At 40.2% G+C, this 15,843-nt stretch overlaps 1 protein-coding gene across 4 annotated transcripts in view; it reads right to left on the reverse strand.

The window, feature by feature from the left end:
• MARCHF8 (membrane associated ring-CH-type finger 8) overlaps positions 1-15,843 on the reverse strand; it is a 90,678-nt gene that overhangs the window by 35,289 nt on the left and 39,546 nt on the right. Inside the window, exon 1 of one of the 4 annotated variants that reach the window (XM_042018808.1) lies at positions 15,276-15,444. The exons of the other annotated variants lie outside the window; for them this stretch is intronic. Coding sequence (XP_041874742.1) covers positions 15,276-15,287 — 12 coding nt within the window. The 5' untranslated portion in view covers positions 15,288-15,444. Of the gene's footprint in view, positions 1-15,275; positions 15,445-15,843 lie in introns of those variants that run through there. 4 annotated transcript variants of the gene reach the window in all.

The raw sequence follows: 15,843 nt of genomic DNA on the forward strand, positions 1-15,843 counted from the left end.
CTTCTTTGGGTTCCTCTGCCTCACTCATTTATTCCTATGAAACAGAAAATGAACTGCAGCTGTGGAGTGTGCAGGCTGACCTACTGGGGACAGTGCTGCATTCCTGCGCTGACACAGCATTTTGTAAAGTTTATTTCCCAAGGGGAAAGGGTTATAAATAAGTCTCATATTCACATTAAATCTCCTGCTCTTTATTTATCTAAAGCTTTGAGTGAGGCCTTTTTTTTGTCACAGGAAATTGCATCAAAGTTTTCAGGAAAAGTGTATTAACTTGTACAATTTGACTTTTGTTTAATTGCCTTTAAATTGACCGCCATCGAAGCTAGATTTTAAAAGCTCAGTTTCCACCTTTTCTATGCTCACTTCTCTACACATTCATTATCTGCAGAAATCACACTGGCTATCTGTGAGATCTGCAGCTGGTTTACAAAATAATACATATTATTAAAATACATAATTTTGTATTTTTTAAAGTAATTTCTAAGACACCACAAAGAACCACTAAATAATTAAAAGCATTTTCATATGCCTGCTGCAAACATATATAGTCAGAACTGTAAGGCAGGCTTTTTTCTCTTAGGCTTTACACCTGTAATTGAGTGAAAAGCTAAAGCAACGAAAGAGCAGCTTCACCACTGGTACTAGAATCCAGCAGAGACGATTCCCTTAGGGGACAGGATCCTCAGTTTGCAAGCTTTTTCACCTAGAGCATCCCACCGACCACGTGCTTACTGATCCTTTTACAAAAAAGTTCTGATCTGAAACTGAAGCTTCTCAGTCCACACACCCCCTGCCCCAAACTATTTCTGACTCCTCTTAGTTGTGAAAATACAAAAAATAAAACTACCCCTAAACGTAAGTACCATACTTCATTTGAAACGACTGCTGAAATATCTTCTGGTGATTGAAGAAAAGTAACTACTGCTTTGGAAATCCATTTTTCTTAAAAGCCAAATCCCAAGCAAGCAATATTGTTTATCTGAACATTACAAAAAGTCAAAATTCTCCCTTGGATTTTAAAGGGGCCCTTCAGAAGGCAGCCAGCAAGGAAAAAAAAAAAAAAAAGCAAAGCATTGTCTAAAAGATAAAACAGATGATTTGGCACAACACGCACTCTGGGAAAAGGCGGGAGTGCAGGGGGAAGGATTAGATGCTGCTGAGCTGCATCTTGCAAGTGCAGGCAGTGGGACTGATCAGACAGTCCCATGGGATAAGGATGGAACCTGCACGAACAACTGGACTGTGCTCTGAAATACAGAGACTTAAATGCACGAAGACTCAAACCAGAACATTGTGGCCCACATTCAGACTCCCCCATATTTAAAATTCACAGTTTTGTGTTTCAATACAGACAGTTACCAAACATGAGTGAGATAGATGTGAATTTGCAAGGAAAAGCTATGGGTTAGATACATTTAGACATCTTTTGCATTTTAACTCTGTTTCCCTTTCACCATTCCTTACACAGATGCGCTGTGCTTTGAGAAAGTCACAAATGTCACTATGTTTTCACAGGCATCCAGGAGGAAATTCATAGGTGAGATGAAATAATTCCTTAGATCAGGCAAGACCTGAGACTGGTGAGCAGGGATTCCTGCAACAAAACAAGGGTCATGGACAATGGGAATCAACCCAAAGGAAAATGCAGGAAGGATGAGTGCTTGTAAAGAGTAAGCATTTACAACTGATCAAAAGATAACTGTTCACCCAGCAGTTATGACAGTTTCCTATTACCTTTACAGTTCAATTTTTAATAATCCTCCAAACAGGGAGATAGGGATATTTAAATATCAGCTCTGGAAAAAGTCTTGGAATCTTTAGACACACTCCCTGTAGGCTTCCCTTGTTTAACGTGTGGAAGTGAAGAAAACATCTTGTCTCCGCTGAAAACTAGCTGGGACAAACCTCTTCCAGTCACTTAGAACTCCAAACTTTAGAATCTCAAAGTAGTGAAATAGGCAGCCTTATTCTGCAGCTAAGAACAAAGTAGCATAACAGAGAGGTAAATAACAAAAGCAAAAATTCGAAGGAACAAGTGGCCAATTTTCTATGCAGATGCTCAGAAAAATGAATATTTTGCTTGAGAACACTATCTGCTGCTAGTACCCAAAGTGACAGAATGAATGACATCAAAAAGAGGATGTAAAATCGGAAGAAGCTCTCTTAGTACATTAAAGTATTTAGGTAACACCCACATTATCACCACAAATTAGGCTGTACTACAGGATTGAAACTTTGGTGCACAGTGCACGTGCGTTCTTATACAGCACCTTTCCTCCAAAATCGTATTCCCTCTCCAGAGGAAATACTGCACTCGTTCAGTGTTGAACAGCACTAGACAGCAGCTTAAAATAAGAACAAGATGATACCTGTAACAGAGACACGATGAGGCCAGTTTGCAATTTACAGCCTCTTGCAAAACACACGCCTGGAGTTTGATATCAGTATCCTGAAGTAGGCAAACCTGGCAGTTACTCGGCAGACAAGAAACCTGAGGCACAAGGAAATTATGCTGCCCTGATTGAAATTCACCTGTTTGTACTACTGTTGTACGCGGTGTTGCGCCGTGTCACAGCCAGCAGCCGTGTCCTGTTACAGGCACGTGGCCAAACTGTGTGTGTGGTTTGCAGAGGACGAGTTTCCTGTGCAGCAAAGCCACGCCAAAGCAAGGAGAACATGAGCGAGACAAGAGCCCCTCCCTTCCATTCTTCTTGGTTGTAGAATGTGAATCTCCAAGCTGGATCTTGTCAGGGCATTGATTTTCACAGGGAGTATCAGACTTTGCGATCTGCTTTAAGAGCTGCCTCCCAGAGCCCACCACCTGCCAAAATGCTGACTACTTCTTAGTAACTGCTTCCTTCAAGTCAGAATGATGTATGTCACTCTACCAATCTCACTTTGCCCCTGAAACTTTTCTATTTGTCCCCACCACTTGTAAATTTCATCTCAAATTATCATTGCACTTCCCTGGCTGCGTAATGACCTCTAACTCTCTAAGCATGTGGTCCATGAGCGTGCAGAAGGTGCTCCACAAGGTCCTCATTCCTGTACGTGGGGACAAGCAAACTGAGGGTGATGCAAACAACTGATAAATGTTCAAAGATACCTAATTTGTTTTATTTTGGGGATTTTTTCAGTTTGTTTTGTGGTGTTGGGGTTTTTTGTGTTGCAAGTGAGGCCCCACAGCATAAGGAATCTACAGGCACTTCCAAAAAAGTTAGGCTTCCTCTAGGTGCTTGGATATTTAAGTTTTTCCAGCCTTTGGCACACTCAGAAACCCTGCTGCCTGTGCTCCCAAGCACATGGGCATAACTGGAACACAGCAGTGTAACTGAAGTACAGAGAATTACATTTCAGGAGGGACATGTTTTGGTGCGAGACTAAAGACTTATGGATATTAAAAAACAGGAGCTGCTTCCCAAAGTGACAGGGTGAAACCAGCAAAGCCCACACATAAACATTGCCTATAAGTAAGCATTGCTTCAGCAGCAGAGATACAGTGAGGAGAACAGGAAATGAACCAGTGACCACATCAAGTGCACCTTCAGCCACCACCACTGTCCCCAGCACCATCTTAACTCGCATTACACCTGCACTTTCTGTCTCCTTGTGCCTTTTATCACCCTTGATTCTTCCTAAGATACTGCTCTTCCCATATGAACCAGCCCTTTTCTCCTGTCTTTCTGCTGGTGTCTATATTATCTTTTTCTGTATCCTTCCCCACCACTGCAATAACTTGGAAATATATTTAAATTCAACGCAAGAAATGGAATTTGGGATGTTATACAAAGGAGGGTGACTTCCATATCAAGAATCTAGAATGGATAGAAAGCTGCATAAAATCTAATCCCAGGTACAAAGGGGAGTTCCTGTAAGCTTTAGAAAAAAGGACTGCAATAATTTTTAAATCCAGAAGGATTCTATTTCTCTGCCAACTAACACTCCTCAAAGGTGGAGTATTAGATTTGGCTTCCAGTTTAACATACCCTTCTAAAAAATAATTATAGATATGATGGCTTTATTCCCTGAAAGATATGGGGTTAATCCCACTATACAAACGTTACAAATACTGGAGGTCCTAGAATGACTGGAACATTCTGTCTGGATGTAATTAAAAATCAGAATACTGTGCCAAAATCAATTGATGCTTTCAAGAAAGATGATAATTCAGGAGCAAGGCTGTGTACAGCTAAGCAATACAACACATGGCAAAAGGCTAGAATTGAATCAGAAATCTTAAAATCCAATACAAGAAAATTTAAAGATGACTACAGCAATCAACACAAGGCACTAAGAGGAATGGATACCGGCATAAAAACTGAAGATTTTACTGGAGTAAAAAGACTACCAGGCGTATTTATGTCAAATGCATTAAAATGCATATATAGACATATATACATATATATTAAAACAAAAACCTGACAAACTACATTTTGTTTTCATTTAATAGAAAGAATCTGCACTAGACGGGGTCAAATCAAGGGCTACAGTAAATTAAGTCATAGAAACACTCTCAAAAGTGACTTGAAATCCTTCAAGTGTCACCTCAATTTTAATGACAAGGTAGTTGACTTCATTCGTACCACAGACAACAACAAAGAAGAAAGGTTAGGCTGAGCAAGGGCTGAGGAACTAGGAGGTGCACTTTCTGTAGTCAGACCTTTATGGCCTTGGACACCAAACCTTCCCAAAGCTCAGCTGAAAAGAATGGGACAGAGTCAGAGATCACCTCTGAAAAGTGCTGACAGGTAAAAGTGGTTCATATCTATAAACGGTAAAGAAGAAGACAACTTGCAAAAACGCTCGTGTTACAATGAGCAGATTCTCTTCCCACTGCTGATCAGGAGCTCATGTTTCCTTCTTGTTAAATTCACACTTCTTGCTATTGCAGATGCTCTGTTTTCATCTCAGATGTATCTGTATTCACCCTTCTTTTCCTTTCAGCGAAAAGGATGTCAACATCTTCCCTGGAGTCAGACATGTGAGAAGGCTTCTACTTGTGCGTTCGCAAATCAAAAGCAGCTGATACATGGCATGGCATGGCAAAGTGAAAACTCTTTTAAATAAAAAGCAGAAGAGCAAAAAAGGGAAAGGAGGATAGAGCAAGTAATAAGCAATAGAATCTGCAATACAACTGAGGAACATAAAAACAAAATAAATAATCCTCCTCTAGCCCAATTTTTTTTTGTTTGCTTTGTTTTTTTAATGGCAGGATGTCTCTTACATTTCTTTTTTGAATTTGGGATGAAAAATGTAGGTCTTCTAACAACAGACAATTTGCAGAAACCATTAATGGTTTAAAGCATCAAGAAAAACTAGACTGAAGAGCCTGATTCACAAGCTTTTTCATGGGCTAGGGGAAGATTATCAGACAGCAAAGGAGAATACAGAGTTCCTTTCCAACTGTACCCACCCAAGGAATATTCTTGTCCCTGTTGTACTTTATTCGACTTTGAGATAATGGGCTGCAGAAATGAGACTGTTAAAACATCCATCCTACAACTGCTACATCTCAGAAATCCTTTCACAGAAGAACTTCAGCTCCCACCACTAAGTTTCTTCCAGTTGTCATCTGCCATAATATTATTAAGATTTTGTAGAGTACACAGTTTCTTGATCAAAAGACTGAAATACGAGATAAAAATCTGCATTTGGGTAGATTATCACTGCATTTACCTAGCTTGATTTTTCAATATGAATTTGGCCTCTGTTCTGTTTGTTTCTTAAAAAGACTACCTTTCTTGAATTATCACATATATTGCCCTATGCCTGTTCCTCTCCACAGGACAGCTCGTGACTTTATGCCAGGTAACCAGGAGATAGTCTCAATCTCACCTCTAAAAGGGCTTTGCTCCAGTATAGCTGAGGGAAACAGAAGAAAGGTTTATAGAAATGGCTTCTTGTAATGAGCTACATTTCTCATTATCCATAACACTGCTGCTTACAGCTTATTAGGAGTGATATCCTCTTACTTTTAAACCACACTGTGTAGGTTAAGGCAACCTTACTGAGAAATTGGCTTGGTCCTGGCACCACTCCTCAACTCCTCTTTACATTTAATGAAGCATTTTTGGCAGAAAAGAAAATGCCCAGTGCCTAATTAAGAGCTTTGATAGGGTTGTAATTTGTTGAAATGCCACAGGTATGTCATGAAAACCATGGTGCAAAATACCAACACAAAACTCCCTGCCTTGCACAGCCAGTGAAAGTTTGCCAATCAAAATAAGCTTTATGGACAGAGATTTTTTTTTTTTTTTAATTTTTTATTTTGCCTGTCTACAGTGTGTTTGCAATTTAAATACAGGTATTTTGGTAAATCATAAGCCTTCAAAGTACAGCTTAGGCTTATAGCTCTCCTACCCTTGCAGCCATTAAGAAAAAAAATGGAGAAAATGTCTTTTGATTGTGACAATGCCTCCAGTTGAAAAACTGATATGGCAATCATGAGGTATTGTCATAACAACTTGTCACCAAAGTTCATTACTTTAAGGTTGATGAAAAACAACAGGGACAGTTATAAACCACTGTCCCTTAGAAAGCAGCAGCTCCCAAGCTTTGTACACAAAGCTGTTTCAGGGATGCTGCCTGCAGCTAAGCTCATGTCTCTTAATATAAGAGCTTCTGTCCAGCTGTAATAACTATACCAGACTGCAGCAGGGATGATCACTAAGTCAACTCCTACTCTGACCCGTAATTGTAACCTGGGAAATGAGAAAACAGAAGTCAGGAGACTAATTTCACTTGAAACAAGGGATATTTTTAGGGAGAACAACATGCAGTCAGTACTCTCACAAAGACCAGAGTGGGTGCAGGGCCACAATTACGGGAGAGGGAAGTATTAAAAAAAAGTAAAATAGCAGAAGCAGAGTTCCTGAACAATGCAGACAGAAAACACAGGGATTATTCCTCTAACCATGATGGCCCAGCCCGGATTTGAAAGTAGAGCTGGTGCCTCAAATAGCCTAAGGTATTACATTTGGTTCTTCAAACTAATCTGACCCCTTTGAGACAGACAAATACTTCCTTGGGGAAGAGTGTTGTTACATTTCAACATCCTAATATTAACCACTGACTGTCAATTGAGATAAAATAAGTACCCAAGTGAGTCATAAAACACTGATTGTCCATTAGACAGCAAGAGAGAAACTGAAGACAAGTAACAACAACAAAATTAGTAGTTAACAGAAACCAGATGGAATAGTAAAAACTGTTAAACTATTAACTTAATATCAAGAGAAAAAAGTAACAGTGTGGAGTAACCACAGAATGCCTCAATATGGAGACCAACCAACCATCACAGTCATCATAAGGAAGCTTAAATTGACTGGTTTTGAGATTGCTCCCTGTTACACTGGGCTAAGCTGGGAACTTGACATTAAATTAGAAAAAGGGAAAAAAAGATCCCCAGACAAGAGAAACACAAAAAGCCATGTTAGCAGCAACTCAGCTGCCCAACAGAAGGTGCAGAAACCAATCTCTGGAAGAACATTTTAAAGACATTTCTTCCTTCTCCCAACAGTCTCCTGCTACTCCCTCTCTTTTGAACAGCCAAATTCTACCACTGAAGAGTTTCAGATTCCCATAATAATAATAATAATAATGCATCTCCAAAGTCTTTGCCAGGACCTAGTTTAAGGACTGTCTAGAAATGTGCTTGTTTGTCACCAAATTGCCACTTGAAGTATTACTGGCTCTAGTACACATAATCCAAACTGTTCACCACTTTTTAAACAATGAAAATTTAATTTCAGTAAGCTCTGATACACAAAAAAACCCCCATTACTCAAGTTTCAAAATTATGAAATTAGCTTAAAATTTGTAAGACAAAAGCATGCATCCTCAGTCACAGAAGCTGAGTACACCAAAATACATGATAAAAACAAGTCAGCAGCACTGCCTGGTAACTGCAACAGAGGAAGCAAACCTTAAAAAATACACATTTCAACCATTACTTAAAAAATTTTGTTGAGTAAGATTAAAAGAAACAAGGAACCTTTATCTTAATAACTTTTCTTTCAGTTACGTGAAGGACAAATGCATGTGAATGGTCAATGCAGAGATCACAAAATTACCATTTTTTTTAACATACTCATTGCTTCAGTACCACTACTTAGATTTTGCTTTTGAACGTGTTATATCTCGGAAAGAACTAACAGTGTGTTTTAGTTGTTTTGGGTTTTTTTCTGGTGAAGGGATGAGGATGATGATTTGGTTTCTTTTCTGGATTTTTTTATGGTTTTGTTGGGGTTTTAGTGGTTTGGGGTTGGTTTGGTTTTTTGTTACTTTCTTTTTCTTTACTGGGACTGAAATTTAAGGTGGTTTTTTTTCCACCAAATAAGGCTGCCATTCAGAGAGGCAAGACTGTCTGATGTTATCACCTAGCCAACAGGCTGAAGTCATTGTGTCCTTTGCCAAAAGGCAAAATAGAAAAAAAAAATGGATGAGACAAGAGGTAAGGGTGTGTGTTGGGGAAATAATCTAAGTAGTCTTTCAGCCCTGAACTGCTTAAGTGAAGAAATGGGAAAATCACCTTCTTGCAATACTCTTCTACATAACCTCACCTTCTCCAAGCCAATAATCTCTTTGGACTACATCCTATGTTTTTAAGCACTTCTGAACAGCTTTACAGTACCCTTCTGGTGTTTACAGATAACATCAAAATAAGACAACTTGGAAGAAACAGCACTGGTGGATATGCTTTGTCCAGCTGTAAGATGAAAGGCTTGAGTTGAGCTGTTCGGATTTCCTCGCAGCTAGGCTCATGAAGAAAGCACTCAAAGGAATGAAAAATTCCTGCCAAGCAGGAGATGAAGTTCAGGGCAAGGGTATTTTAATTCATTTCAAGAAGGGCAGCACCCAGTCAGACTTTACAGAGCCTGTGAAGTGATACTGGCAGAGAGAAAGAACTGTTACCTCCTTCAAGTCCACTGTGGAACTCTCTCGTGAAAAACTAAATCACTTCAGTGAGAGTAAAAGATGACATGAACCTCACACGTTTTGCTCCTGAGAGAAGCAATGGAACTTTACAACACAGATCTTCAGAGACCTACTTTTCTTTAGCCAATCTGACCTGCTAAAGTGTAGTTTCTGAGATGACTGGCAGAGGCATTGATTGTTTGACTGCTTGTTCTTGATCATCTCAGTCTGAGCCACAGAAGATTCCCACACACTTTATAACAGCCATCAAGCAAATACATTTAGCAGCACTAAAAAGCATTTAGCAGTTACTTGGTGAGCTTTCAGTCAAGATCATAAAGTAGCACCAGGAAGCTCCCAATCATTGCCCTTGTCTTTCATTCAAGTAGAGCAGGCAGATCATAGAATCTGAGAATCATCAAGGCTGGAAGAGACCTTTAAATCATTTAAGTCCAGCCATCCACCCAGCACAACCACTGTAACCCCTAAACCACCAAAGCACATCACCCAGCACCAGATCCAGGTGCTTCTTAAACAGCTCCAGGGGTGGTGACTCCACCACATCCCTGGGCAACCTATCCCAATGTCTGACCACCTTAAGAGTGAAGAATTTTTTTTCTAATATTTAATCTCAATCTCCCATCTCAGCTTTAGGTCATTTCCTCTTGTCCTCTCTGTAGGCAGAGGAGAAAAGACCAGTCCTCACCTCACTGCAACCTCCCTTCAGGCAGTTGTAGAGGGCAATGAGGTCCCCCCAAGCCTCATCTTGAGATTAAACAAAACCAGCTGCCTCAGCCATTCCTGTAAGACAAGTTTTCTAGACATTTCACGAGCCTTGTTGCCCTTCTCTGGACACACTCCAGCACCTCAGTGCCCTTTCTGAAGTGAGTGGCCCAGGACTGAAGGCAGTACTTGAGGTGTGGCCTCACCAGTGCTGCGTACAGGGGGACGATCACTGCCCTGGTCCTGCTGGCTGCACTATTCTTGATACAGGCCAAGATGCCAACGGCCTTCTTGGCCATCTAGACCCACTGTTGGCTCACATTCATCTGGCTGTCAACCAGCACCCCCAATCCTTTTCTGTGAAACAGCTCTCAAGCCACTCCTCCCCCAACCTGTAGCGCTGCATGGAAAAGGGACATTGCTAACAAAGAAATATGGATTACAAGACACATTATAGAAGAGTATTTTTAGGAAATCCAACAGCAAGAAAGAAACGAGTAACTTTAGCAACAAGTGGAAAGAAACTGTAAGTGAAAACAACATATCCAGATGAAACGAAATTTAACAAAAATTAAATCCCAAGGTCGAAAACACATCAAGTAGAGGCATGAAAGGCAAGGAGAGCAAGTCACAAAAAGACATCAAAAATGAGGTGGGAAGAATAGCCTAATCTGAAATATTGTCTGTTCTTTACAGATTTATGAATGTTAAAGATCATACAGAAAAAGTTTCTTCTTTTTTTTTTAATGTGTGTCTTGTTTTTCTCAGTAACTCAGTGCAATAGTAACTTACCAAAGTTTAGCTCTGCTTTATAGGTCGGACTGAACTGTCTATTGACAATTGCCTATTTTTGCCCTTCTCCAGATGCTCTTCTAAGACTGTCATGCAGGGGCAGGGTTTCCCCATTGAGGCTGACTCATTTCTACTGCAGCTGACAGGAATCCTGCTCTTCCAAAACCTTTGTAGTCCTTTGACATAACTCACAGTGAAGGAGTCCATACGGCATGCAAAGCATTATTAAAAAATACAGAAGGTACAAATGGGTAGCTACAACATTTGTGGTCGTGCTGCATGTGACAGAGACAATTCTCTGTCAAACCACTCATCACAAAAGCTTTATCAATTTGCTCCATCTTCCAGTATATTGGGGAGGCACCATTATATGGGTGATGATATGCCTACATTTGAGATATCACATAATTACATGCCTCTTTTTTCACTACTCCCTAAACACCTCCTGTTGCACACTGCCACAGTGCTTCAGTCCAGCCTGGTACAGCAGTTCTTTTGTTCTCAATTCTAGCTATGGTCTTAACTTTGTTGACAGCTTCAGCACTCCTGTTATCATAAGCGTAAGGGCTCTTTGGGTCTTTGAGTCAGTTCCCTGGGTTAATCAGCATTCATGAGATATGCATTTAGTGCTGAAGAGTTCAAGAAAACATTATTTTCTACTCCTGTACAAGAGGTGATTCCCTCCAAAAACTGAATTTAGATCTTAGTAAAAAATAAGCAAATCAAAAAACAACAGTACATGACAGGAAGCGAGCTGGAAAAAAGAAATGCCACTAGTGCCTCAAATACCTATAGTGCAGAGATGCAAAGTATCCTAGGATGACACTACAAAGATGACAAAACAAAACCGAATTCCCCAAATCCCAGTCTGCAATTGTTGCTGTCGGATCCTTCCTGACCTCCATTTTCTCAGTGCTTTCAAGCTGCCAGCCTTCACTAGCTTCACACAAACTCCTCCAGAAGCACAGGAAAGGCACAGTGGCTAAATCTCTGCAGAGTCCAGTGCAGAGGTGGTCTGACTTGGAGAGATTTAACTGGCCTATTTGTATTCATGGTTTTATATCTCAGTCCAAGGTCATAAGCATCTGTATGCCAACATTTACAAATGGTGTTGAAATGCCTTTCTGTTAGCTTTAAGCTCGGATGTTGTGTGCGTCTGCAATCGTCTCACTTCAGGATTGTTCTCTAAACATTGCTGAAGGGCAAATACACGACCAAATAGCTCCAGAGCAAAACTGCAATGACTATCATTTATTGTATGCAAAACATCAAAATGCTACTTTACCTCCAGTCTGTTCACTTGCTGTTATTTTAATATGAATGCACAAATAAACCAGACCAAACCCGAGCTGTGCCAAGATAGCACATCACTCAGCCCTTTGCCCAAGACTTGCCCAGAGAGAAGCAGCTGCAGCTTGGCACTTGTCTGCACTGATGTGCTCATTCAGCTTTTGGACTGGGCTTGTCTGTACTGACAGTCATGTCCTGACTCACTCGAGTTGCAGTGAATCCATGGAGATGCACATGGTTGCCTGCTATCCCTCTGTCTCCACCAAATCTTACATATGGTCATGGCCCTACTGGAAGCTCTGTATTCCTTCCCATCCTGCAGTCATTCCCAGGAGGGAAGAAATGGACAATGGTATTTCAGTTGTTTCTGCTCAGATATCAGAGCATCCTGTGCCTGTTGGACAACAAGATGCAGAAGTCTGGGGAGGTGTGGTGGGGGGAAACCATATCTGTCCCTCCTCTTACAGACCCTCCCTTGTCACCAGTGGCCAAGACCTGCCCACGATGAAGTGGTCAAATCCATTACAGTGTTGAGGCTGAAGCACAAGGAGATGATGGCATCCGTTTGCTCTCCTCCACCAAACCCAGGTGCAGAGATCTCCAGCCCCACTACTGTTTCTTCTCCCAGCCACATCCATGGGAGGAAGGCAGTCACTGTCCTTCCCCGCTGCTGGCAAAAGAGGGAGTCTTCCCTGGTTTCTACTACTTTTACCAAGGACATCACAGTCATTTAAATACTATTACAATGTGATGCTGCTTTTATATCACAGAACTGACTAATAACTCCTCTTCCATTTGCTGCTTTAAAACCAGTATAAGCATACTCTTCACTTCAGTTTGTGACATTTCTTGCTGCTGCTAAATAGGGAATAGTTTAACTGTATTTCTGATTCTGCCATCAGAAGCCTTTATATCCCATTACAAAGACACACTGAGATAGGAGATGAAACTGGTAAGGAGTTTTATCAAATAAATCTCAGCCCTGCTGCTTGCCACAGCCTGAATAGAGAGTATGTTTCCTCTTCTGGTTTGATTCCAGCTCTTCACAGTGATCTACAGAAAAATAAAAAAAAATTATTTCTGCCCTTTTCTTCCTAATTCATTACCTTTTTTTTTTTTATGTTCAGTACAATCTCTCATCTTCCTGTATCTGTAAGTAATGCCTGAAGTGTTCTGTTCAGTCAAAATGTTTTTCCCACTCTCAGCTGATGGAGCAAATTTTTGGCAACTTTTGAAGATACTTTAATCCAGAACATTTCCCAGACACGTGAAAGTTTATCATCATTGTAACAATGTCTGAATTTTTTAAAATTGTAAAAATGAGAATAAAAATTCTCTTTCCAAGACTGAGATTTTATGATCAACAGTCCATCCATATGATTTTATGATCGTAGTCCATCCAGGTCTCTCATGCTTCAGCTTCTTGAAGATTTTGAGGAATTTCTGAAGCATGGGCATAAGCCCAAGCACTTTCATATGACACATGAAATATGCCACTTTTATCTGGGCCCAAACTGGTTTAAGACAGGGTGAACATGTTTGAGTCCCCTCTACGCAAACAATGCTTTTGTAAATGTAATTGTGGCTTTGTGATACAGTGATAGCATTAAATAGTATTTGATCATAAAAAAGAATTCATAAAATCAGCTGAGTGGGTGGCAGGGTGGAGACTAAGTACAGACAAAATGTGAACGTGGCTAGTTGAAAAAGAACAACATGGAGAGACTTTTAGAAAAGTTAATTTTAAATTATCAATATATTAAACAAGCAAGTGCAGAAATAACACTTCCTTCCCCATACCCTGATGACTAGATAACACAACTCTGGACTCTAGGTGTAACTGAGCAGCTGAGCAGTAAAATACCCTTCATTGTTAAAAAAATCTTAAAGTTTAAGTCACTTAATCACAAATACATCTCCACTGACTTTAGTCAATTAACTGAATGCACAGGACCTCTTAAGTCTAATAAAATCAGATAAAGAATTCTGCTAGCAAGCTTCCATGAAACAAGGATTTTACACATTGAGAGGCCATACATTCAGTTGTAAGAGAATATTAGACTGCCACCTCTCTATCTCATGGCAAATACTGAAGCATCTGCAAAATTCAAGTAGCAGAGCAATTCTCAATGTATGCATAGCACATAAATTTGAAGAACTTTCACATATAAAGTCAAAACAAGCTTTTAAAGTTTTTTGAGTCAACATTTCAAGTTATTTAGGACCACCAAAAGTATTCATGCGCTCTCCACCAAAGCCACAGACTGATAATGTGTGAGACAAAATCTTGTCATTCCCAATTGTTAAAAAGCAAAAAAGAAACGTCACTAAATAACATATTCTTGTGTACATGCAAATTTTATTTAGGTGATTGAGTCATCTTGGAAGACAACATACTGGCAGACAGCACACATCTAAGCTCCACCAAAAACCACGTGACCATTAATCTCCTCGAGGATTTCACATAAAGCTGACAATTTTTGCTTCCACCAGCAATGCTTATTTACTAAATCCTGGGCTGGACTGCAAGCAATCTTTTTGAAAAGGGAACAACTCATCTGCACAGCAAAGCACCATTTTGTCCTGGTTGTCTAGCAAGGACTCTTGATCTTTGCACTGTCAAGTTTTATCAGCCCACTAAAATAAATAAACAAACAAACATAGATAAATGCCATCCTCCCCAAAGCTCAAGCAGATCCCCAACAGGCAGGATGCACACCCGCACAGAACAGTTTGCAGCCAGAAGCAGCACACGTACACACGAACACACTTCAGACAAACAAAGCAAATAACATTTGAACATTCTTGCCAAATGAGATTCTGTTTGTGTACCTCCTTCTCACACATATGCACAAACCCACATATCACACAGCAAATCATGTTCACAGAACAGAACAAAGACCCTGTGTTATTGTTCTGTAAGGTCTTACAAAATCCCCTTCTTTGTCTAAAACTGAATTAACAGTACTGCTAGAGCCCTGATAATTTAAACATACAAAGCTTGCAGAGACAGACTATAAATTTCTTTTAGAGCAACTGGTAAAGTCAAAAAATACAGATATGCTTTGAGAACAGAAGCTCCTCTTTACAAGCACCTTTATTCAGCAAATTAAAAAAAGTAGAAATATTGCAGCCATTCAAATGCAGACCCTCTGAAAGGACACAACTGGAGCTTAAGGCTTATCACATCAGCCGTGTTTTAACAGAATCTCTTATGGTTACCTTCCCCCCAAACAGAAGTGCTAATAACCAATAAAATAAAAAAGCCACCTTAAAAAAAAACCCTCAAAAATTTCCGAAAACCAGCAAGTTGTCTCCCTGTTTTTAAACCCCAGCACCTTTAGAAAAATGTCATCAAGAATGAAAGAACCATGGTAAAAGAAAAAGATGCATCTTCATAATCATAACTGAACAAAGTATGACACTAAAAGGGATCATTCAGGTAGCACTCTAACGAGGAGCCTGTCCAGCAGCCTCCCTTGACAGGCTGCCCTGACACACATACATCTCGCAAGGCTCAACAGCATCCCTCTGCCGACAAGACATTCTCCTACCTGAAGCTTCATTTTCCAGCATGAATGCACGTGTGTATCCTCAGTGCAGCTTTTCCTGGCTGCATGACTCCTGTTCTCCAGCCTAAAGAGACGGGGGTGCAAGTAGAACTGCAGTCTGCCCTACATTTGGCCGCAGATGAATAGAAAGAGTTGGTGCAGTACTTGCCTGGGCTTGTTTAAGTTGCCTAAATATAAATACTAGTGTAGCTCAAACTAGACTAACTACTTCCTCCAGCTGATTCCAGTGAAAAGAGCTCGTGATGAATAATGCATGAGAGCTCCTATGAACATGCTCCATTCCTTGCAGCAGCTGATGTCTCCCTGCTTCCCCAAAGCAATCCTTAGCAATTTTTGTGCTATGAAGCATAACAATTCTCCAAATGTCCAAAGAGCAAGAAGGATGACCCTTCCAGATCCATTTTCTTTCCTCATTAGTCAAATAGAGCTGGTAATTTTCTTTTTTCTTCATTGAAAATGTACGTAGCTAGAAGTCAAAGAAGGCATAGTAAGCACAGAACCGTACCTCTGTGATAACGTAACACTTGTAAATTCAGTTGCTTAGTAATTA

Source organism: Corvus kubaryi, unplaced genomic scaffold, assembly GCF_017639235.1.
Source record: "Corvus kubaryi isolate FWS band 111438036 unplaced genomic scaffold, C.kubaryi_AGA036_p1.0 138, whole genome shotgun sequence".
Lineage (NCBI taxonomy): Eukaryota > Metazoa > Chordata > Aves > Passeriformes > Corvidae > Corvus > Corvus kubaryi.